General features: G+C 55.5%; 2 protein-coding genes across 3 annotated transcripts; one reads left to right on the plus strand and one right to left on the minus strand.

Moving 5' to 3' along the window:
* Positions 1 to 521: 521 nt before the first annotated feature.
* On the plus strand, positions 522 to 5,747 carry TOR2A (torsin family 2 member A). Of its 2 annotated transcripts, XM_075560753.1 has the most exons (5): positions 524 to 734; positions 1,438 to 1,703; positions 2,731 to 2,906; positions 4,632 to 4,759; positions 5,025 to 5,416. In XM_075560753.1, exons 1-5 carry the CDS (start codon positions 584 to 586, stop codon positions 5,267 to 5,269), a joined length of 966 nt encoding a protein of 321 aa, XP_075416868.1. In that variant the 5' UTR covers positions 524 to 583; the 3' UTR covers positions 5,270 to 5,416. The 2 variants fall into 2 exon arrangements, with proteins under 2 accessions (XP_075416869.1, XP_075416868.1); XM_075560754.1 differs by lacking the exon at positions 4,632 to 4,759 and having other exon boundaries at positions 522 to 734; positions 5,025 to 5,747.
* On the minus strand, positions 5,203 to 24,200 carry TTC16 (tetratricopeptide repeat domain 16). Its single transcript, XM_075559557.1, has 14 exons — positions 23,844 to 24,200; positions 22,731 to 22,903; positions 21,751 to 21,841; positions 21,446 to 21,589; positions 19,405 to 19,505; positions 19,194 to 19,323; positions 16,968 to 17,182; positions 15,662 to 15,906; positions 15,138 to 15,279; positions 9,949 to 10,114; positions 8,854 to 8,996; positions 8,503 to 8,741; positions 7,544 to 7,702; positions 5,203 to 6,644 (listed from the first exon to the last, which is right to left on the minus strand). The coding sequence occupies exons 1-14, from the start codon at positions 23,865 to 23,867 to the stop codon at positions 5,827 to 5,829; spliced, it is 2,790 nt and encodes a 929-aa protein (XP_075415672.1). The 5' UTR covers positions 23,868 to 24,200; the 3' UTR covers positions 5,203 to 5,826.
* Positions 24,201 to 24,258: the final 58 nt, after the last annotated feature.

The raw sequence follows: 24,258 nt of genomic DNA on the forward strand, positions 1-24,258 counted from the left end.
CTCGTTGTGTTGTGGTTACACGTTGGGCTGCTGGCTCCAAGGTCATCAGTTCGAAACCACTGCTTTCTACGCCGGTGACGTTACAGTCTCAGAAACCCACCGGGGCAGTCCTACCCTGCCCTATAGGGTTGCTACCAGTATGGTGAGGTGTTTTTGTTTTTGTTTTTGTTTTTGGGGGGGTTGTTTGAAGTAGGTGCTCAACAAAGCTATTAGTGAGCACTTCTTTGTTTAGGGAAAAAGAAGCAAGAAAAAGGCGTTTTGCACGCTATAAAGTGCCGCACACGTTTTTGCTATAATTGTTATGTCACCTTTTGCGGTCCAATCCTCCATTACGTCAGAGCGACTGCGCTGGCCTCCTAGTTACTGTCGCTATGGAAACGCGGTCCGCAGCCCATGATTGGACGATTCCAGGGCTCCCCCTGGAGGCTGCCTTCCGGTTGCGGCGGGGCTAAGGGGCGGGCCTTAGAGCAAGAGGGTCGCCGGGAATTGTAGGCCGTGGCTGCCGTGGAGCGATGTACGCCGGGAGTTGTAGTTTTCGGGAGACGCGGTTGGTGGCCCTGGACCAAGTTGGGGCTTCACCTGGATGGCGGCTGCCACGCGCGGCTGCTGGCCTTGGGGCTCGTTCCTCGGGCTACTCGGGTTGGTCTCGGCGGCAGTCGCCGCCTGGGACTTAGCTTCTCTGCGCTGCAACTTCGGCGACTTCTGCGATTGCGACTTCCGGCCCGACTTCCCGGGTAAGCAGCGCTGGAGTCCCGATCCGAGGGGCTGCCCCAGGCGAGAGCACGGCCCCGGCGTCCGGGACAGCTGTGGCCCCTGAGAGAAGGACCGCCAGGGCCAGGTCTCCAGACCTGAGAGCTAGCGTGAGAGCTTGGGGTGACATGCTGGGGTCTGAGCCGAGCCCGGCCAGCCTGCAGCCCTGCTGTTGTTGCCTTGGACAACGTAGCGCTTGAGGGATGCTCTAGGCCAACTTGCAGTGGACTGCTCCTCAAGAGAGTAGCCTGGCTTGGGGATGGGCAGGGGCCTGGGGCCAGTCGGTGGACATCGCAAACCGGGCTGATTGCAAACCGAATCCCTGGTTGGTAGGGCCGCTGCCCGGCTGATCCAGGTCCTGAAGGTGGTCCTGTAGCCCCAACCTCTAAAAGACCACACTTCCAAAATGAGCTGATTCCAGGAACCCAAGCGGAAGGTGAATTTTGAGAATGATGAGGGCAACGAATGTATAAGGGTGCTTTACTCAATTGATGTATGTATGGATTGTGATAAGAGTTGTATGAGCCCCAGTAAAATGATTTTTAAAAAAGACCCCACTTCCTTTCTATAAACAACACGTGAAATAAAGCCCCAGAATGTAGGAGTACCTAGACCAGGCTGCCCCGTGAAAACCTCTTCCTTGGTGAAGGTGTGCTCATGGCTGATTCTGCCCTTCTGTGGCCCTAGGTCTGGAGTGTGATCTGGCCCAGCATCTGGCCGGCCAGCACCTAGCCAAGGCACTGGTGGTGAAGGCGCTGAAGGCGTTCGCTCGGGACCCGGCCCCTACCAAGCCTCTGGTCCTCTCCCTGCATGGCTGGACAGGCACTGGCAAGTCCTATGTCAGCTCCCTGCTGGCACACTACCTCTTCCGGGGCGGCCTCCGCAGCCCCCACGTACACCATTTTTCCCCGGTCATCCACTTCCCCCATCCCGGCCACATTGACCGTTACAAGGTAGGCTGGGTGGTCTGGTACCACCATTCCTCCCTACTTTGGGTTACAGATTCTAGAGTGGGCCCCGAGCCTGGGGGAGGGATTGGGAGGCGGGGGGTGGGGTGGTGGTGGTGGGAAGGGTGGGGGGGGGGGAGCCTCTTGCTTCAGTCCGCATAGCCAGTTGGAGGCTCAGCCCTCAGGACCCACCCTGAGCACCATTCTACCTGGATGCTCGCTGTTTCATTTCGGGAGGTAAATAATGATATCAGTGTGTAGTACTGGAAAGGCACTTGTAATTCCTATGAAGGCATCGTGTATCTTGCACTTCCGTGTGCCAGTCTGCTTTGGCCTGCCCTGGAAATCACTTGGCCCCATTGTGGCCCAGTAACCACTCAGATTGCATTAGCTCCGGTCATCGGTCGGTCTGTTTCAACTGCCCACATCATGAGGATGGTTTATGGGCAGGGAAGCACTTTCCCCTTTGGTTGAAAGTAATAGGTGCCCTGCGAGGAGCCCTGAACATGGAGATGGGAGTCCTGGTTTTGAACCCTGTTCTCCTGTGACCTTGGGCAAGTTCCTGCCCTTCTCTGGGCCACCACGAAAGGGTTGGTACTTTCTAGAACAGCGGTTCTCAACTTGTGGGTCGCGACCCCTTGGGGGGTGGTCATACAATCCTTTCACAGGGGTCGCTGAAGACCATTGGAAAACTCATAAATATTTCACAATATATAATTACATATTGTTTTTGTGATTAATCACTATGCTTTAATGATGTTCAATTTGTAACAATGAAAATACATCCTGCATATCAGATATTTCCACGATGATTCATCACAGTAGCAACATTACAGTTATGAAGTAGCAACGAAAATAATTTTATGGTTGGGAGTCACCACAACATGAGGAACTGTATTCCAGGGTCGTGGCATTAGGAAGGTTGAGAACCACTGCTCTAGAAGAACATCGCTGTGTGAAGGCTTAGTTCTTGTCTTGGGAAGAAGTCGGGTACTGTCTCCCGCCCCCTTCAGCTCCTATTTCTACCTCACAGAAGGATCTTAAGAGCTGGGTCCAGGGCAACCTGACCGCCTGTGGCCGCTCTCTCTTCCTCTTCGATGAGATGGACAAGCTGCCTCCCGGCCTGATGCAGGTCCTGCGGCCTTTCCTGGGCCCCTCCTGGGTTGTGTATGGGACCAACTATCGCAAAGCCATCTTCATCTTCATCAGGTGAGGCCCCACTTGGCAGAGGGCACAGTTGGAAGGGCACTCTTTAGAAGTCCCAACTCCATTCTTGGCCTGTGGTCCCACAATGGAAACACTGCCCCCTTGGGCCCAGTCGGGGGTTCCCAAGACTCCTCACATTCTTGCTGGTGGCATGGCCATTTGTAGTGGTTGGGGTCCCCCTTGACCATTTTTAAAAGATACTCTTTTATTTCTATTTAAATTGGATGTGCAAGTATAAGCTCTCTCTACTACCAACTTTTGCTGATAACTACAGTTTTGCTTCACATTAACAAAGATAGCTTGATGAAGATCTAATTACAATAGCAATGTATTATTTTTCTTAAAAAGCCTGAGTGTAGCGAGTGCATTTTTAGTTATAAGAATGTTTATCAGCTATAAATCTTAAAAAAAATAAACCATTTCACTGGGGGCTCTTAAAAAAAAAAAGAATGTTTATCATGCTGCCCCAAGTTCGACTTCATAATTGTCTTTCCTTGAGGATTATGTGTGATTTTGAGGAGCTGCGTACAGGCAAGGGGTGGAATGTGTTGGTCTGTGCGGTATGTCATCCTGCTGTGCTTCCCAGTGGCTTGGCAGCGATCTAACGATGTAGTCATCCTCTAGTTTGTGATCACCCGGGAGGAATAAGGAGGCCTAGTGGCACTGAGAGCTAAGTGTTGGGCCGCTAACTCCAAGGTCAGTGGTTCAAACCCACCAGGAGAAAGATGGGGCTGGCTGCTCCCTAAGAACTAACACTTGGAAGTCCTACCTAGGTTAAGTTGACATCAACTGGAGGGCTGTGGGTTTCCTCAGTAGCATAGTGTGCTGTGATCTGATCACCACTCAGCTGTCTGGGAGGTTCCCCAGGGGTGTGTCCTGTACATACATACACACACACGCACACATACACACACACACACACACACCCTTTAGCAGTGTGTGTGCTTGCTGGCTTTGGGGCCTGCACTTCCCTCATTCTCCTCTGATTGCCTGCCTTTGGGAGCCACCTGCTGATAAAGCCCTGTGGGTGTCCCTTCTTTTGCGGCCAGGAGATCACAGGCCTGGGGAAAGGACAAGGGATCTCATCCCAGCCTCCAGGCATCTTGGCTATTTCCTCAGGCCATCACTTCCCGTCTCTTGGGAGCTTCAGCGCACTCTTCTGAGTAATTCCCCCTCTCCAGAGCCCTGGGGCCACAGTTCAACCCCAGCCAGGGGTTCCACATTAGGAAGACCTGTGACCCACCCATAAGGATCATGGCTCTCTTAGTCCAAAGCAACTTGATGGCACCTGACTGCATCCCTCAGGGCTGGGAGGGAAAGCCAGCACAGGGGCAGCAGGGGTTTTGTGAGCCCTCAGCGGGCCACGTGGTCGCTGTGAGTTACAGTGCTGAGAGAGGTGTGGTTCCCAGGGAGTCCTCAGTGGCTTTGACTCCTGCGGGCACTGTGCTGGGCCTGGGCCTGGGCCTGGGCCTGGGCCTGGCTGTGTTTCGATGGCACCAGGGCAAAGAAACAAACGAAACAAACACAACTCAATCCCTGCCGTCTGGTCGAACTTTTAGGACGGGCAGAACTGTGGGGTAGAAAGTTCTTTTTCCTCCCGAGGAGCAACTGGTGGTTTTGAACTTAGCAGCCCAGTGTGCCACCCGGGTTCCTCATGTGCCAGGGCAACATCCTGTGCCCCATTAGGCCCAGTCTGAGTCCCGCCCCCCTTCCCCACTTGCGCTTTAGCAACACTGGTGGTGAGCAGATCAATCAGGTCGTGTTGGAGGCGTGGCGCAGCCGGCGGGACCGTGAGGACATCCGCCTGCAGGAGCTGGAGCCGGCCATCTCTCGGGCTGTGCTGGACAACCCGCACCGTGAGTGTTCCACCCGCGAGCCCCCTCCCAAGGGCAGCTTCACTCAGGCCGCAGGGGCCAGGCTCCCCAGTATCTCCCGGGGCCTAACTCTCTGCCCGCTGACCAGGTAGTTCATCACTCAGACTCGGGGCTCCCTACTTAACGACCTGGGGCAAATCACACCACTCCCCTGAGCCAGAACCCTCCAAAGCTCACCCCCCACAGCTGAGGGCCGGGGAGCCTGGGCTTTTGCCCTCGTGACCCGGGGACCTCTCCCTGCCTGCAGATGGCTTCTGGCGCTCGGGCATCGTGGAAGAGCACCTCCTGGACGCCGTGGTGCCCTTCCTCCCGCTGCAGCGGCACCACGTGCGGCACTGCGTGCTCAACGAGCTGGCGCAGCTGGGCCTGGAGCCCCGGGAGGAGGTGGTACAGGCCGTGCTGGACAGCAGCACCTTCTTCCCCGAGGACGAGCTGCTCTTTTCCTCCAACGGCTGCAAGACCGTGGCCTCCCGGATCGCTTTCTTCCTCTGAGCCTCGGCGGCCCTTTTGCTCTCTGCCACAGGACTGGGCCGCCTGGGAGAGCCCGCCCCCCGCTTCCTGGACTGTGGGGCCCAGAGCCCAGTGGGAGAAGACCCAGACCAGTGTGGGCTAGGCCACGGCCCAGGACCAGGGTGGGCCCCGGCTCTCAGCTGCTTTTCAGGGCATCTTGACCTTCCTTCTCCCCCAAGTATACCTCTGGTCAGCGCAGAACCTCACTGAGACCTGACCCTTGCCCGTGAGCCTGTCTGTGAACTGTCTGTCACTCAGGGACTGTGGCTGTGGCTGCATCCTCCCGAGTGGGGTTATATCCCCTCCCCCCACCCCACCTGCATCGTGGAAGCAGGCTGGGACTGCTCAGCCCCCCACAGATAAAGTCACTCAAGCGGCCCTTCGGACCTGGTTTGTAAAGTTTTTAACGTTGTCAAAGAAGAGAACAAGTTGAAATAAACTTGGCCTTGGAGCCAGAGAAACGGCACGGGTGTCTGACCCTTGGCCCAGTGGGCGGGCATTTCTCTTCCACAGCAGGCTGTGTGCGGGCCGGTGGCCTGTCAGGGAGCAGGCTTCCTGCTGGCACTGCGGCCCTGGTCCATCTTGGTGGTGCTGGGGCTCTGGTTGCGGGGCTGGGAAGACGTGTTCTTGAGGGGCTGGCTTGGACTCTGCAAGGGCTCCGTCTTGCTGGGGCTTTGGGTAACCTTCGTCTTACCAGCACTTTGGCTCCGGCTCTGGGTAGACTCAGTTCTCTGGGGACTCTGGCTGGGGCCAGATGTGACCTCGGTCCTGCTGAGGCTTGGGCTTCGTCCCTGGGCAGCTTTCTCCTTGCCAGACTTCTGAGTGAACACCTTTCTCTCGCTGGGAATTAGACTTTGTTTCCCACTCTGGTCCTGGGCGGCACTGACCACCAGGGGCCTCTGACTGAGGTCACAGAAATCTTTGGTCTTGCTGGAGCTTCGACTCAGCCCCCAGCTCCGGCCCTGGGCAGGGAGCTTGCTTCGCCCCCAGCTCCGGCTCTGGACAGCCTTGGCCTTCCTGAGCCTCCGCCTTGGGGCCTTGGGGCCCTTGGTCTTGCTGGGCCTCTGACCTGAGGCCTGGGGATCTTCGGTCTTGGTGGCCCTCGAGGCCTGCGGGGCCCTAGTTTTGCTGGGCCTCTGATGTGGGCCCTTGGAGTCCTTACTCGGACCGAGGCTCTGGTTCTGTCCCGGGGCGGGCTTGGTTTTGCTAGCATTCTGCTGTAGACTTGCGTCCTTGTTGACCTCAGAATCTGAGAGTGGACTCTTGGGCAGTGAGGAGTCAGAGGACGTCAGGGCAGTGGACGAAATGCTCCTATAGATGGTGGATGTCTCTGTCTCTGAGAGGGATGTAGCCGTGACTGGAGGGAGGGAGTGCCAAGAGCTCCTGTCAGGTGTGTCTCAGAGTTCAAGGCCCGCCCCTGCTGCCCCTGGACACCTCCGGGAGAAGCAGACCCCAGAACTCATCCTTGCTTTCCTTTGCCTCCCTCCCCATAAGCCAAGGAGCAAGCCTGCCGGGACACACCAGCCCCATCCCACTTCCCTGGGTCACCTGAGCCAAGGGACCCAGGCCCCTCCCCGCCAGTCCCCTGCCCTCGCCTGCCTGGCTTCTAGCTTGTGCACCCCCTAGACTCTTGGCCCTTGCCTGCAGCAGCTCCCCTCGCTTCCCAACTTCCCACATTGACTAACGCCTTTCGAAGCCTCCTTCCTAGACGCCATAAAGCCTCTGGTCTGTCCTCTCTCACACCAGGGGGTTCAGAAAGTTTGGGAAAATGGAACTAAAGGAGGATGGAATTTTCCCGTGAACTTTTTGAAGCCCCTCAGATGTGCTGTCCTTTTGCCCGAGGGCCGGCCTCGCTGTCACTGGCACAGGCCTGGCCAGCACCACTCCCTCCGAGGACAGACACTGAAGGGAGGGAGGAGGCAGGGAGCTGCCCACTGTCCCTGCCATGGACTGCTCTCACCGGCCTGGGGGTCTGCGGAGCCACCTCCCTGAGCCTGGGTCCCCTGGCGTCCTAGACGGGGTGAGGATAAAAGCCCTTATTTTCGTGCCCAGAAGGCGGCAGCCTCTGGGAAGCTTTGGTTCTGCACTGGGCATGGTCTCCCTGGGCCCTCACCATGACCTCCACAGCGAGGACAGGACGATTCTTTGCACAACTACAAGTGGCAGCGCCCGTGTTCGCGCCCACGTGCACGCCCAGCTCAAGCCCGGGCCACTAGCCTTTCCCTCTCTGGCCTGAAAGGGGCACCGGAGACTTACAGCCAAAGATGGAGCCCGAGGAGGTCCGGTCGAGGTAGCCACTGGACAGGGAGGTCTTCCTCTTGGGGGGCAGCGTGGTTCCCTCCTCCTGTGGCAGCAGACAGGCTGGGGGGACTCTGGGCCAGTGGCCACAGCCCTGAAGGACCCTGGGGCCCTCTTCTAGTCATTCCTCAAACTGGGGGTTCCGCAAGGATGAGGCTCGGATGGGGACGGGGAGATGCACCACCACAGGAAGGAGAGTGGCCAGTCCAGCAGGCCTGGGCCTCAGTCTCCCGATCAGCAAAATGAAAATTAGAGCCCCAGCCCTTATGCACCCTGTAAAGTGCTGTGTCCTGGTGAGTGTTGTGAGCAACTGCCGGGTGGCCACCTGCTCTACCGGCCTTCCCCCAGCTTGTCCACGGGGCCTCCTGCTCTGCCCGGGGCACAGGTCAGGAGAGCAGGGCTCTGAGTGCTTACACCGCCTGCTCAAGGTCACTCAGCCAAGGAGAAAGGTTGGCCAGACTCTCAGGGCCACCCTCCCCAGCTGAGTCTCACCCCTGGGGCCCTGCGGGATGCATAGGGGTTAGAGGGCAGGGAGGCAGAGCTCCTGAGGACCAATGTCTTTAATCCTTAGCACACGGATTAGCTTTGTAAAGTGGGCAGTAAGGTGGGGGAGGGTCCCCTGGGATCTGAGACTTGTGGATAAAGGTGTCAGGCTCTAGTCAGCTTGTAAAACTGCACTTTCCTGATCTAGGTTACATTTAACCCAAAGGTAACAGATGAATTTCAGAAGAAATTTCTAGCACAAGTGGCCAGTACGAGACAGCAGAGCATGCAAAGGTGAGTGTGGGCAAGGTGTAGGGAGGCCTTTCTCCCCAGGGTGCCTTTCTCCCCACCGGCTCCTGCACCCTCCCCCAGGGAAGCCCCTTGGTGTTCCCATCTTTATCTCATCTCGTAGCAGGATGTCCCCAACCCATCACCTATGTGAAAGGGGGCTGAGCTGGGGCCTCTCTCTGCACAGCCCTGGGCCCTGAGGGCACGTGGCCCACTCACCTTTCCCTCCTCCTCCTCCTCTTGGGCCTCAGCTCCTTCCTCGGGGCTATTAAGCAGAGCCTGGCCGGTGTCAGCTGGCTCTTTGGAGGGAGGTGGCTGCTCCAGCATCCACGCTTGATGTATGGCACGAGCCTTCTGGCGCTCCGCTTCCCGCTCCCTGAGCAACCTGCAAGCCAGGGCCCCGAGTGCCAGCGACTGCACAGTGGCTCACTCACAGAGGCCTTGGGGGCCACAGGAGCCTTAGGGCCCAGTCGCTGGCCCCTGCCCAGGCAGCTTACCCCACAATGCCTTTTGGGATCCTGAACTGTTGATTGGTCTCCAGCAACTGCTGCAGCTGTAACCTGGCCAGTTGGGCCACCTGGCTACTAAGCACTTCTTCTACCGACATGCCCGGGAAGAGGTTGGTCACCAGTGGGAGCAGCTGCCAAGAAAGGGGGTAACCCAGAGCCAGGCATGGGCACTGGCGGCAGGGGTGCTGCTGCCTCACCCACCTGGATTCCTCCCTTCTCAGAAATAAAGAAGGAAACTAAAAAGAAGACAAAACCAAAAGGCCAAACTCACTACCCGCTAGGACAGGGCAGAACTGCCCCTCTGAGTTTCCCAGACTGTCACTGTTGAAGCGAGTGGAAGTCCCTGCTCTCTCCCACGGAGCTGATGGTGTAGTTGAACTACTAGCTTCACGGTGAGCAGCCTGCTGCGCGATAACCACGCCCCCATCAAAAGAGGGAGGAAGGGATTTGAAAACTGTTTCTAAAGAGCTCGACCCTCTTGCTCCGGAACTGGCAGGGGGCTGGGAGACAGAATTATGATCGCAGGAGGAAGTCTCCGGCTCTGGAGGCAGGTACTGAGGGTTTGACCTCGAAACTGTCACATGAGGCCGGGGAACTGCTTTCTCTGAGCCTGCCTTTTCTTCTTGCAGATGATGAGCAACAGTATTACCTGTCTTTTGGGCAGAGGCCCTGGTGGCCTAGTGCTTATGACATTGCTAGGCTTCTAGCCACAAGGCCAGCAGTTTGAGGCCACCGGTCTCTCCAGAGGAGAAAGGTGAGGCTGTCAGCTCCCTTACGGAGTTAAGCCTCCTACGGGGATGGCTCTGCCCTGCCCGACAGGGTTGCAGTGAGTCCGATGGGCTTGGATGGCATGGAGTGGGTTTCGGGTGGGTCTTTTGGGTGCTGTGGAGGGGAAATAGACTGATGCCAGTGGGAGTGGTTAGAGCAGTCTCTGGCACACACATATAATTCTAGCAGTAGCAGTTCTTGGAGCAATCAGACCAGATTTCTTTGAGGAACAAAGAGCCTCTTTAGGTGACCTCGGGGTCTTGCTCCTGGAGCCCACCCTCGGAGCAAGGCCCACCTGACCCTGCAGGAACCCACCTGTGGTTGGTGAGGTTCAAGGATCAGGGCAGTGGCGACATCCTGGCGGGCTCCAAAAAGCTTCTGCAGCAGCTGTCGGCTCTTGGCCCGCTGTATGTAGTAGCGGCTTTGCTTGGGATTGTGCTCGATGGCCGTTGTGAAGTGGCTCTCTGCCTTATGGAACTGCCTGCAGAAGAGAGCAGGCCCCCCGCTGCCATGCGCTGGCCCACCTGGGGAGTCAGGAAAAGCCAGGCTGGACCCTGGTCCCCTTCTCCACCATGTCTACAACTCTCTCACCACACCAAGGAGAATGTAGGACCCTGGGACCAGGGAGGCCTTTCTGAGACCATCGTCAACCCATCTGTACAAATAACAAGAGAGTAATTTGACTACAAGGTCCAAGTTACTTACTAGCAAAAAACACCCAAAGAGAAGAGGTTCACAGGGAAAATGTATCTACACAGAATTTTTTATATTTAGACTCATGTTCCTAGCCTATAAGAAGTTTTTTTGGGGGGGAGACTAATTAAAACAACTATTCTTCACATTTATGCACCAACCTGTAAAGCCAGTGATAAAGGAATTGAAGCATTCTACCAACTTCTTGAGTCAAAAATGGATGAACCTTGCGATCAAGATGCACTGATGATCAGTGGGGACTGGAATGAAACGCTGGAAACAAAGAAGGACCAAGACTGGAAGATGTGGCCTGGGTGGCAGACACGAAGGTGGGGGTCCCGTGACAGAATTTTGCAAGACCAACAGCAACGTCATCGCAAATACCTTTTCCCGCAGCGACATCCACAGGCACTCTACATGTGGACCTTGTCAGATGGAACACACGGGAATCTGTGGGAGGACATGATGGAGCTCAGTGTCCTTACCCCACGCAAAGCCAGGGGCCAACTTTGGAACAGACCGCAGCTGCACACGTGCTGAAACCAGAGACAGTGAAAGCAAGTCCACAGAACCGAAGCGTGACCTTCAGTACTTCCCACCCGAATGTAGAGACCACTTCAAGGGCAGGTTTGATGCTAGGAACACTCATGACGCAGAAGAGTTGTGGGATGACATCACGAAATCAGGCTCGGGAAGACAAACAAAAACCTCCTCCATGAAGAAAGCGAAAGAAAAGACCAAAGAGGATGTCAGAAGAGACTGCGAAGTGCTCTAACAACAGAAGGATGATGTGAAAGAGCTAAAAGTGGAAAATTTCAGAAGGCAGCTCAAGAAAATGAAGCGTTATAAAGAAACGTGCAAAGGACTGGGGTTCGAAACCTCAAAGGAAGAACACGTTCAGCGCATCCTAAGCTGAAAGACCGAAGGAAAAGCTCCAGCCTTCAGTTGTAGAACTGATGCTTCTATGGGCCAGGGAGACACAGAACGGCTGTACCCCAAAGAATCGGGCGGTGTGCAGCCATTACTGAAGTAAAGATTCAAGCTGCACTACAGGCACCAGCAAAGACGAGGCTCCATGGATTGAAGGAAAGCCTACTGAAGCGTCTCACCAAACGGATGCAGCACTCGAACCCCTCGCGTGTCCGTGCCAAGAAATCTGGGAGACCATCTGGCCAGGAGACTGCAAGAGATCCATATCTGTGCCCATTCCAAAGAAGGGTGACCCAACAGAGAGCACAACTTATTGAACAATATCACTGATATCACATCAGTAGAATTCTGCCGAAGATAATTCAAAATCGGTCACAGTAACACATGCCCAGGGAGCTGCCAGAAACTCAGGCTTCAGAAAAGGATGTGGCATAAAGGACGCCACTGCTCATTCGGATGGCTCTTGTCTGAAAGCAGAGAATGTCAGAAAGATGCGTGCTTGTGTTTGGTTGATGACACAAAGACATTAGACTGGATCGAAACCGACTTTGGATCACGTGGCAAAGAACGGGAAGTTCAGAACCCTTCACTGTGCTCTTTTGGAGCCTGTACATAGGCCAAGAGGTCGTCGGTTAAACCGAGCAAAGGGCACTGTGTTGTTGAAACTCAGGAAAGGGGGGTATCAGGGGTGTCTCCTTTCACCAGACGTTTTCAATCTGTGTGCCGATCTGAGAACCTAAAACACTGGACTAGAAACAGAGAGCAGGATCAGAACCAGAGGCAGCCTTACCAACAACTTATGATACGTACACACAACCCTACGTGCTGAAAGCAGAGGGCCTGAAGCCCTTGCTGACGAAGAGACAACATGACAAACAGAGGAAAAAGATGAAGTTGACCAGCGTTTCATTTTACTTGGCTTCACAAGCTCATGGGAGCAGCAGTCAAGTCTGCTATTGGGCAGATGTGCTGTATAAGCCTCTTCAAAGGGCGGAAGAGCAAGGGTGTCACTCTGAAGGCCTCGGTGCTTGCCCCAAGCTAGAGCAGTTCGGAGGGTCTCCTAAGCATGTGAGCGGTGAACAGCGAACAGAGGAGACTAAAGATGCAGTGGTTTACTTGGGTGGTGGTGCTGGCAAGGAATACCGAAAGTACCTGGACGGCGAGAATGTTCCTTAGAACCAAGGATGGAAAGACGTGGTCTCACGTGCGTTGGGCATATCATCGGGAGAAACCAGGCCCTGGGAAAGAACATCATGCTTGGTAGAGTCGAAGGGTAGTGAGAAAGAGGAAGACCCTCCATGAGATGGGCTGACACAGTGGCTACAACAATTAGCCCCAACATTACACTTGCGAAGATGGTACAGGGCCGTGCAGTGTTTCATTCTGAGTCCGAACTGACTTGGCACCTAACAGCAGTAACACACAGAACTCCTGTGTGTGTGTGTGTGTGTGTGTGTATACACACACACATACATATACACATTTAATATATATTAAATATGTATATTTAATGGGCAACTCGATTGCAAAGTGAGCAAAAAGATCTGTGCAGGCCAGAAACCCAAGCCAAACCCAATGCTGTGAAGTTCATTCTGACTCAGAGCAATCCAAAGATCAGGGTAGAACTGCCTCATGGGGTTTTCAAAACTAATCTTCATGGAGGCTGACTACTACATCTCTATCCCAAAGAATGGCTGCTGGGTTCACACCTCTGACCTTTCGGTTAGCAGTTGAGTGTACTTCAGTCAAACTCACAGGACCCGCAGGGCCCCTCTGGGCAGGCCATGTTGGCCAGTAAAACCCTGAAAGGTGCTATGGGTCATGCTAACAATTTAAATAAACAGTGGGATTTTTAAAAACCTATTAGGTTAGCAGAATTGGAAAACTGTTGTAAACCCTCTGCAGGGAGGCTGGGTATTCTGTGTTTCTTTTTTTAAAAAAATCCTTTTATTGGGGGCTCATACAACTTATCACAATCCATCCATCCATCCATCCACTGTGTCAAGCACATTCGTACACATGTTGCCATCATCATTCTCAAAACATTTGCTTTCTACTCGAGCCCTTGGTATCAGCTCCTCATTTTACCCCCTCCCCCTGTATGTTTCTTTTTTTTTTTTTAATTTTAACAATTTATTGGGGCTCATACAATTCTTTTCACAGTTCATGCATATACATACATCAATTGTATAAAGCACATCTGTACAGTCTTTGCCCTAATCATTTTTTTCTCTTTTCTTCTTTTACATTTTATTAGGGACTCATACAACTCTTACCACAATCCATACATATACATACATCAATTGTATAAAGCACATCCATACATTCCCTGCCCCAATCATTCTCAAGGCATTTGCTCTCCACTTAAGCCCCTTGCAGCAGGTCCTCTTTCCCCTCCCCCCCTCCCCATTCCCCCCTCCCTCATATGCCCTTGGTAATTTATACATCGTTGTTTTGTCATATCTTGCCCTATCCGGAGTCTCCCTTCCCCCCTTCTCTACTGTCCCTCTCCCAGGGAAGAGGTCACATGTGGATCCTTGTAATCAGTTCCCCAACCCTGTATGTTTCTTTAACCATCTCAAACCCCCAAAGGTAGGTCACTGTTCTGTGTGTATATAGACATACTAAGCATATATATGTGTATATATACATATACACATACACTGAGCACTCATATGAACTTAGAAATAGGTCTATCCTTGTGAGGCTGTCTACTACCATTGACTATAAGTCATTAGAAACCTGTAAGTCGCGGGGCACTTCCTTAGGAAATGGCTGAACGTAGACACAGAAGCGGGTGACGACGACTAAAGAGCCCCTAGGTTCATCCTGACCCAGCATGCAGAGCCCATCTCTCCGCAGCCTCCCTCCTCTGGCCTGCTCTAGCCCCTGGAGAAAAGACATGGCATGCTGGTCTTTGAGGCACCCTGGCCCTTGTTGTGTGGAGCCCAGATGGAACATCCATGTGGGTGCCCTGCCTTTCTGCTCCCTCCCTGAGATTCCGTCGGCAGCTGCTGGCTTCCGACCCCCTTCCCCAAGGGGCCTCTGTCTTTAACCTTGGGTTAAAGGTAAAAGCTTAAAGTTGAACCGTGTGAACTCTCACCGTTGAGCGAATACTGCCATCATTCATTCCAAGTCTCTGGATTCTAGAAGCTGCTGTGATAACTTCCTTGCCAGCCATGCCTCCCTCAGAATAAACCTAGTGAGGTCACGCATGCCAGACCTGCACCTCTCTGCTGGTTTCGAGTGCCCTACACATGGGGGTCACTGTTTGCAGAGACCGATTCCCTGGTGGCACCGTGAATTAGCTGTTGGGCTGCTAACCTCTCATCAAGGTTGATGGTTCAAAACCACCAGCTACTCCTCGGGAGAAAGACATGGCTGGCTGCTCCCCTTTAGGGAGTTCCGTCTCCCAGGCCCTGGAATCGACTAGGTGGCAGTGGCTTTGGCTTTGGGGGCATTATGAGAAAAGTTTAACACTCGTGAACCTGATTGGGTCGTTTTCCTTCCAGCAGTGTAAGTTCTAGTATTCCAAAGTGTGACTGCACGAGAGAGCAGAGCCTGGCTGCCCTTTATGGCATGACACGTCACTGAGGCAGCACCAGGGAGCAGCCCCGCCCGTCAGGTGGTGGTGCAAGGCAACCCCGTGGCCCAGCCACATGGAGCAGATAATGCACAAGGACACGTCTGGGGGGCCCTGTTGAGGGTTGGGGGCACTTATCCGAGACACACCAGCTTCGTCTTTAAGAAGAAGCATGCATGACTAGAATCAGCAAGAGGAAGCGAGGGATCCTTTACAGCACTTGGGAGAAGAATCCGGAGAACAGGAGCAGTCTGTCCCTGGGGTCCTAGCAGGGCTCCTCGGGCCAGCCCCACCGCACCTGTGGCTCAGCTCCCAGCAGCCCAGCTTCTCCTGCAGCAGGCTCATGCGCAGGTTGGCGCCATGGTCCGAGGGGCTCAGCGCCAGTGCCTGCTGGTAGTCGGCCTCAGCAAAGGTCAGGCTGCCCATCTGGAAGAAGCAATCTGGGGCCCGAGGGCCAGAGCTCAGTGGGCCCCCGCTCCCAGCACCCAGGAACCCCTGCCCACGCCCATGCTGCAGCGTTTGAAACAGGTACGCGTGGGCAGTGTCAGACCCCACGGGGGTGTTCCGTGCATCCGGGCACCTTTTCCCAGCTGTCCGATTCTGGGCCTCTGGAAAATGCGTTTATGATAGGCTCTCGAAGGCTTCCTTTCGTCCCTCCCTGCGCCCCTCCTTCCTTCTTTCTTCCCTTCCATTCGAAGGCCAACTCAGTGGTGGGGAGAAGCATGGACTCAAGTGTCTCTGCCCCCACCCCAAGGAAGCGGCAGGAGGCACCGCAGAGAGAGGGCGAGGCCGGGGCCCTTGGCTGACGCCCACCCCGCTCACCGCCGCGGTTGATGTACAGACTTTTCTCGCCCTGCTCATCCCGGAGCGCTTTGTTCAGCAGCAGCACGCCCTCCTGGTAGGCGCCCTGCCGGTAGCACTGCACCGCGAAGTCATTGTAGGCCAGCAGCAGCTGCCGCTGCACCTGCCGCACCAGGACTTCTTGGTTCTCGGGCACCAGGTCCAGCGCCTTCAGGAAGTCCTCCACAGCACCATCAAAGTCTCGCATCCGCCGGTACATGATGCCCCTGCGGGCAAGGGCATACGGCGGGCGGGGGGGCGTGGGCTCAGGCCCAAAGGCACTCCTCCACCCAACCGGCCGGGGCGCCAGGCAAGTCGCTGCCTGCACACTTGCACCTTGCAAGGTGGGCTCACTTCCTCCTCCTGAGCCAACTCACCCACCATCACGCACACTCTTCACGTCTCTTAGAAATGGCCTCCGCACGAGAAAGATGCGGACAAAACTCAACCTATAGACACGACCTGCCTTACTGGTTGGACAGAGACAGGTGAGGGGGGGGGGAAGGAGAGCTGCCAGACTGTGTGGCCCTGTACCCTCAGGTCTGAAAGGGAACTCACTCCTGGGGTCGAATACCAGCCACTTAAGACCAAAGGGCAGCATTTGCCCAAGGGCAAAGCTTCAGGGGGTTAGGAGAGAAAGGGGTGTGTGTGGGCAAAGCAAGGGTAGGTGAGGGAATTCCAACCAATGGGTCAGCACAGAATGTGTCTGAAACTGACTATCTGCTCGGTGAACCTTCGCCTCCTGCCCAATAGAACACTTGGTCAAAGCTGCCTCCTCTCTCCTGGGAGCCGTGTGTGTATGGGAAGCCCTGATGGGCCCTGACCGACATTTTTGCCCCCACTGTTAGGGAGGCAGGTGACAGATGAGCGCACGGGCTCCCATCAAGATGGACAGTCCCTGAAGGCCCAGGGCGTAGTTCTACTCTGTCCTTCAGGGTCGCTATCAGTCAGAACGGCTTTGATGGCAGTGTGGGTTTTGCTTTGGCGGCTGTAGATGAGAAAAACCCATGCTCAGAGAGGATAGATCGTCCCAATCACAGGAAGGGCTGCATTTCAGGGCCAAGCCTTGCCCACTGAGCTAGGGGCTCAGCAGGCCTGTGGGTCTAGATTTCTCCAAGGACAGTAGCAAAGGCATGCCTTGACCCCTGGGGGAAGGAGGATCGGGTTACTAGAGGCCGGATGGGGAGACGGAGGGCCAGGGAAGAGAAGAGGCTATTCTGAGCCCACAGAGCAGGTCAGTGGCAGGACAGGGCCTGGAGCCCAGGACTGCTCTGAGCCCACCCAGTACCGGAAGAAGAGGAGGCTGGGGTCCAGGGGGTTGTTCTCGATGGCACAGTTTATGCGCTGCAGGGCGCGCTGCATGTTGCCCTGTACTGCGAGGATCCCCGCATCCTGGCGTGCCTGCTGGGCCTGGTCCACCATCACCTTGAGTAGCGCCTTGGCCTGTGGGTTCTGGGGATCCAGCAGCAAGGAACTGTGCAGGTCCCGGTAGCAGAAGCTGGCCTGTGTGGGTGGGGGTGGGATCCAGGGGAACGATGAGAGGGCAAAGGTCAAGATTCACGTGGCAGATGCCTCACACCACCCCTCCTCAAGGCCTCTCCACGTCACTGTTTCACCTATCCCCTCTCTTGAAGGAGGCAGGGGAGCACTGTGGGAAAATCCTACTCCATTAGCTGGTCTCTTCCCAGATGTGGCTTTGGGCAAGCCCGGTCGGTGTTTAGTCTGGACCACTCCTGGCTCAGTGAGCCTCTGTGAGGCTCCCAGGAGGTGTGGCCTCCTGTCAGGATGGCTATGTCCTCAGGATCCCCACCTCCACTCTCCCCCTCGTCCCTGACCTTTAAGAGAAGACAACTCTGATCTAGAATGGACCGAGACAACATCCCCAGGTAAACATCTTTCCCTGATGCACTGGTCAGCAATTCGGCCAACAATTTTAGGACCCTCCCATGTCCTGCAGGGTAAATGGGTGGGGTGTGAGTGCTAGAGTGGGAAGTGTCTGGGAGCTGGGCTCAGCATGGGCAGACCTAGCTTCAAGGCCAGCACCGCATGAGCTGGCTGAGTCTGGACAAGCTGCCCCACCCCCACCCCTCCTTGGTCTGTTTCCTCCACTGTGAAGAGCGAAATGGAGCTTTCCAGACAAACACAATACCATGCTCAGCACATGGAGCAGGGCTCGCAAGGAGGCAGCTAAAGTCGCAACTCCAAGCCTGTTGGTACCGAATGGATTCGGACACCTGTCGCTCTCTGAGAGTCCTCTGGCCCCTAGGGGTCTCCAAGGCAGTCATTGCCAGAGCAGACTGCCTCGTCTTCCTCCTGATGACCAGCTGGTGGGCTGGAACCACTGACCCTCCAGTGAGCAGCTGAGCGCTTAACCACTGTTCCACCAGGGCTCCTTAGTCACAGTACCCTGTGGTAATGACCAATAACTGCTAGTCTCACACCTTTGAAGGAGCCTCCCTCTGAGTCACTGTGGGATGGATACGCAACCCAGCATCTGAAGGTGACACACGGGTGCTCCTGAGGGGCAGTGGTCCCCTCCCTCTGTGATTACAGGGTCACACCTCCAGCTGCCCACACAAGGCCACTCCATATTTGTACTTCACCCTCTGGAATCCTCCTGCTCCCTGTCTACCCAGGCCAAGCCACAAGGCTGGGTGTGGCTCTCAGGGGGAGTGTGGGACGCCAGCTTCTCTCTCACGCCTGCACCTCTGCTCCTGACCTCTAAGGGACTGTGGACCTTGACCTTCGTGGCCACCCTCCAGCTCTCCCCCCTCCTCTCCTGCTGGGCTTCCTCCTGCCCGGCCTCTTCCCAGACCCCTGCTTGTCCCACCCACACCCCCCACAGCAGCTGAGGGGGCTCTCTAAAGTAGCCCTCCTCCTAGCGCCCCAACACTGAGAACACCCTTTTCAAGACTCCTGCTGCTCTTGGGAAGAATTCAGGGGCTCCGGGTTCACGAGACAGGAAGGTTCCTCCAAATGCTCAGGTGAGCCCATGTCCTCTCACACTCAGTCTCCTCCTTCCGCCGGCTCTCCCCCTCCTCCACTACAGCCCCCAGCCACTCCCTGCACCTCTGTCCTCATGCCCCCCAGGCTGGCTGGCCGGGGGTGCTCAGGCAAGGCTCACTGAGGCAAGGGAGGAGGGAGAGATGGGGACGTAAGAAAGGAGGAGGAGGACGGGGAGGATGTTTGTCTCATCCAGTGTTGCCCTGGGGGAGTCCCATGTGGTGACCCGTGGTATGATGCCAATATGACGATGATGCTAGTGTGGTTTCATCACTCTTGGTGCAATTGTCTGCTGAGGGACATAGCTCTCACCCTGTGGCTCCCGCTGCCGCTCCCTCCCCGCCAGCACAGGCTTGATAGAATCAGGGCTGAGGAAAGCTGAGCAGCTGCCTGACTGGATGCCCAATGGTCAGGCCTGACCAGAGGGGCCTCTGCCCCCTGGTGGCTGGCCTCACAGCCCCCTGGGCACTCAGGCTAAGGGAGGGTCCCACACCAGGGCGGCCCGCACTACCTTGCGGAAGAAGTTGTAGATCCTGGCCCGCAGGATGTACATGTCTGCATTGGCCGAGCCTTGCTTCAGCTCCTTGGTGAGGAGCAGCAGGCAGTCCTGATGCCGTCTCAGCGCCAGGAGGCAGGCCATGCTGAGGGAGAGGGGCAGGGGTTTACTATCTGTAGGGCTGGGGGAGGCAGGGCGGGCTTGCAGGAGGCTGGGCACCACTCACCACCGGTAGCGGAAGCAGGCTTTCTGGGGCTGGAGCTCAGAGGCTTGTGAGAAGACGTTCAGGGCATCCTCAAAGGAGCACTGTTCATACAGGCACTGGCCCTGAGGACACAGGAGGCCACCACTTGTGCCTGTGTCTCCAGCCCAGCGACAGCCATGGGCGGAGGGCCCACAATATGGGTGAAGGGGCAGAGAGGCAAGGACAGGGCGGTTTCGACTTGGGGAGAGAGTTTGAGGGGCAGAGAAGCAGAGATGGAAGGAGCCACAGAGCTGGGGAGAGGTAGCAGGGGGCAGTAAGGGATACACAGCAGAGGAGCCAGAGTGATCTAGAGACAGGAAGACACCCAGCAGGGAAGCAGGAGGGCAGAGGTAAGCAGTAGCATTGACAGGCGTGACAGGCTCCAGCTTAGACTGGCCGCGCTCTTGGGAGCTGAGGCCTGTGCTGAGAACCTTGCACTTGCTGCCTCACTGGTACAAGGATGGATTGTGCCTGTTGGAGGGGAGGGATCTAAGGCTCAGAGGGGAAGCCCATTTCTCAAGGTGGCACAGGAAGTAGCAGTGCAGGACTCAGGGCCCCAGTGGTTACATGAAGCACATGGTTGGGGCCCTCAGATCTTTTTAAAAAAGACTTGGCTAGCTGACTTTTTAAAAAAATTGGGAGTTAATACCTATATCATTCCATAGTTCAATCACATCCAGTAGAATCATACAGTCACTACCACAATCAGTGTCCAGACATTCTTTTTCTACACGGACACCTTGACATTGGCTCCCTTTTACCCCCCACCCCCACGGAACTCCCCTCTCTTCGAACCCCTTATTCTACTTGCTGTCCACATAGGTTCATCAGTCCTGGGCTTCATATGCCCCCAGATGGAAAAAACATATAGAACACAACTTCAAGAGGGTGACCTCCTCTGACATAACACCTCTGAGCTGCCTTACTATGAACAAACAAAACCATACAAACCAAAAACACAGAACATTTTGGAAACCAGATCAGGCCCAGGATGCGTCATAGAGGGGATCTACTGACGAAAGTTGTAACTGTTCAGGTCAGATTTCTGCCTTTGATCTTCTCCCCCACTTTCTCCCACTCTGTGTAGTGACCACTTTCCTCCCAGGCCTCCGTTTTAGATAGGTGGGGTTCTCTGGAGGCTGACTGCCTGACGATTATTTAAAAAAAGATACCAGAGTTGTCAACATGGAAACAGAGATGAAGATGTTGGGGCGCTCTGGTTTAATATTGCTCTTATTTAACAGCTCAGTGGGAAGCCCTCCCTGTCCACTCTTTCAGCACTTCAGGCACCTAGGTTCTAGGACTGTGCTGTCCCATCTGACAGGTGACAGGTCTGCAGGGCCATAGCAGGGCCACAGCTCCATGAGTGGAAATGAAGTATCAGTGGAAATGTAGTTCTTCAGCCACACCCCGTGTGTCGAGGGCTCTCAATAGCTGTGGCTAGTGACAAGGGGTCTGGGTGGCACCATGAGGAAGTGCTTGGCTGCTAACCCAGAGGTCAGAGGTTCAAACCCACCAGCTTCCCCTTGGGTCTGCTCCCATCAAGATGAGAGCTCAGCAAAGCCTGTGGGACTGTTCCATGCTGTCCTAAAGAGTGCAAAGTGTGTGTCAGCAATAACTCACTGCCACCAGGTCCAGACCGGCTCAAAGAGACCCTACAGCACAGGGTAGAACTACCCCATGGGCTTCCAAGACCGTACCTCTCTATTACGGGAGCGGAAAGCCTCATCTTTCCAACAGGCGGCCTTGCAGACACAAACAACAGTGACCCCCAGCCCTATGGGGCAGTGCAGAGACTTTCCACACCACAGACAGTACTGTGGGCCTGCACTGCAAGACTTCACCCAGCTCTGCCCGAGCCAGCTCGGGAGGTGGGAGAGGAGATGAGAGGGCTCAGCTGGGTGGGAGCCACACTCGGGAGTGAGGAGGTCCTTAGGGAGAGAGAGCTGGAGCCAAGGACAGGGACTCCACCCAAGACACCGCAGGAGGGAGAGCCACAGGACCCTTGGGCAGCTCCAGGCACCTGTATGTAAAGCACCAAGGTGAGCCGATCCTGGTATTTGGTGTTCTCTGGCTCGAAGGAATATGCCACTCGCAAGTTCTGGGCAGCGGAGGAGAAGTCGCAGAGCTGAATGTAAGCCTCGGCCCGCAAGGCGTAGAATTCCACCTGCAGGCGAGGGGACCCAGGCTGCTGTCCTCGCCTCAGAAATTGGTCTCCCGGAGTCTTGACAGTCAGTTCCTGTTAGGGACTTGGGGGACCCGAGAGTAGCACCAGGTGGTACAGTGAGGTATGCCAGAACCTGCCTGTGCCCATCAGACCCTCCTCACCATCTTGGAGTCCAGGTGGAGGGCACGGGAAAAGAACAGCACAGCCATCTCCCAGCTCTCTTGCTCTAAGTACACCTGGCCTTGGTAATAGCTGCCAGAGAAGAGGAACACAGGCAGAGGGGCTGGCCTTGAACTTGGGGGAGCCCAAGGCATATGGAGAGGGGGGTGTTTGGGTGAAGAGGAAGGAAGGATAGGTAGAGACCCAGGGAGGGCTGGCCAGCATTTTTTTAAAAATTGTTTTATTAGGGGCTCATACAACTCTTATCACAATCCACACATACATCAAGTGTGTAAAGCACATTCGTACATTCATTGCCCTCATCATTCTCAAAACATCTGCTCTCCACTTAAGCCCCTGGCATCAGCTCCTCATTTTCCCCTCCCTCCCCACTCCCCCCTCCCTCATGAACGCTTGATAATTTATAAATTATTGTTTTGACATATCTTGCCCTGTCTGACGTCTCCCTTCACCCTTTTCTGTTGTCCGATCCCCAGGGAGGAGGTCACATGTAGATCCTTGTAATCGGTTCCCCCTTTCCAATCCACCCTCCCTCTATGCTCCCAGTATCTCCACTCACACCACTGGTCCTGAAGGGATCATTCGCCCTGGATTCCCTGCATTTCCAGTTCCTATCCATACCAGTGTACATCCTCTGATCTAGCCAGACTTGCAAGGGAGAATTCAGACCATGGGGGGGGGGCGGGGGAAGCATTTAGGAACTAGAGGAAAGTTCTATTTTTCATTGTTGCTACATCACACCCTGACTGGCTCATCTCCTCCCCGAGACTCCTTTGCAAGGTGGCTGGCATTCTTGGGGCTCACCCAAGTCAGCAGCCTTTTATCTGCTGAGATGGAAGAACCCCATGATGCTGATTTCACTGAAGCACAGAGAGGGAGAGTTAATGGCCCAATGCTGCAAAGCATTGTCAACAGCTGGACAAGCCCAGAAGCTGGACCCTGGAGTAAGGCGGTCACTCACTACTCTCGGACTTTGAGAGGCACTGCTAAGCCCTTGGGCTTTGATCTGAATTCATCGAGGCACTGGAACACCTGGCTGGTTCCAAAGATATACTTCACTGGGTCCTTTGGGACTGAAATCACGGGGGGCTTTTTGGTGTACGCTGAAGAGTCCTCTTCCAGCTCCAGGGCATCCTACAACCAAGGGACAGTGGCAAGGCTGTAGCAGCCCTCACAGACAAGTGGACCCCCACCCCACTCACACACACTCCCAGGTATTTTATAGGAGGGTGAGTGGGTGATCTTGAACCGAGACCAGGTAGATGCCATCTGGGACCTGGTGGCACAATTCCCCTTCAGAGTGGTTCAGCCCAGCTTCCCCTTCTCACATGCAGTTAAGCCTCTCTGGCCTGCCCTCTCCCTTTGCTACAGCCAGAGCCAGGGCCTTCCTGATCCATCTTATCTCTCCCCCTCTGCACCCCTCCCTATATCCCTTAGACTCCCCCAAGTAAAGGCTATCCCCTCTGCCTGTGTTCCCCTTCCCTGGCAGTTACTTCCAAGGCTGGACATGCTTAGAGCAAGAGGACTGGGAGATGGCCGAGCTGGTCTTCTCCCACGCCCTCCACCTAGATTCCAAACTGGTGAGGAGGAAGGTCTAATGGGCACAGGCAGGTGCTGGCATACACTTCCCCCTCACCAGGCCCAGCCCAAGCCACAGATCTCAGGGTCCTGCAGCCCCTCAGAGAGTCTGTGGAGCCCTCACCCCTGGCCGGCCCAGACTGACCAGCTCATCAGACATCTGGCCTCCCACCTGATGGAGACATGTCCTATCAGTGCTAGCCATTGAGCCCAGTGTCCTATGTCCCCTTCAGACCTTGAGTCCTGTCTGTTCCATTTCCTAAAATTTCTCAGGTTCCGGCTTCTTCCCTCTCCTAGTCCCCTCGACTGGGCAATGCCATCTCCTCGGAGCAGCCTTCTCCTGGCCTAATGCCTCCATCCTCTGCATCTCAGCCTAGACCTTTTCTGAAGGCTCCCTGCCGCTGCATCCTCTACTTCAAGTCTTCCCTGCCAAACCAGACTTAAGTTCTCAACCCCCTGGCCCTCTTTCCTCGCTTCAGCCTCTCCTAGTCCATACCTCGACCTCGCTGGTGTCGGTCATGATGTCCTCTCCAGGAGGACCCCGCGGGCTGGGCCAGCCTCCTCGCAGCCCCTTCGCCTCGCACAGCCTGGACCTCTGACGTTGCTAGGGGCCATCTCCAGGACGCCCAGAGGCTCCGCCTCCCTGGCCACGCCCCCCGGGGAAATCCAAGCGCTGTCCCAACAGTTAGGTTAGAACAACTTGTGTAAACAGCGGAGGCTGAACCCTGGGGGGGAAAGGACTTGCTCGGCTCCCCCAGAAGCAGGGTGCAGGTGAGGGTCAGGACAAGGTTCGCGCTTCCCACGCTTGAGGTCAAACAAGGGCTCTGCGATTCTGACAACCAACCCCGCCGGAACCCGATGACGCCGCCCCGCGGAATGCGCGACGGCGCCCCGACGGGGGCACCGCCCAG

This window comes from Tenrec ecaudatus, chromosome 10 (assembly GCF_050624435.1).
Source record: "Tenrec ecaudatus isolate mTenEca1 chromosome 10, mTenEca1.hap1, whole genome shotgun sequence".
Taxonomy (NCBI): domain Eukaryota; kingdom Metazoa; phylum Chordata; class Mammalia; order Afrosoricida; family Tenrecidae; genus Tenrec; species Tenrec ecaudatus.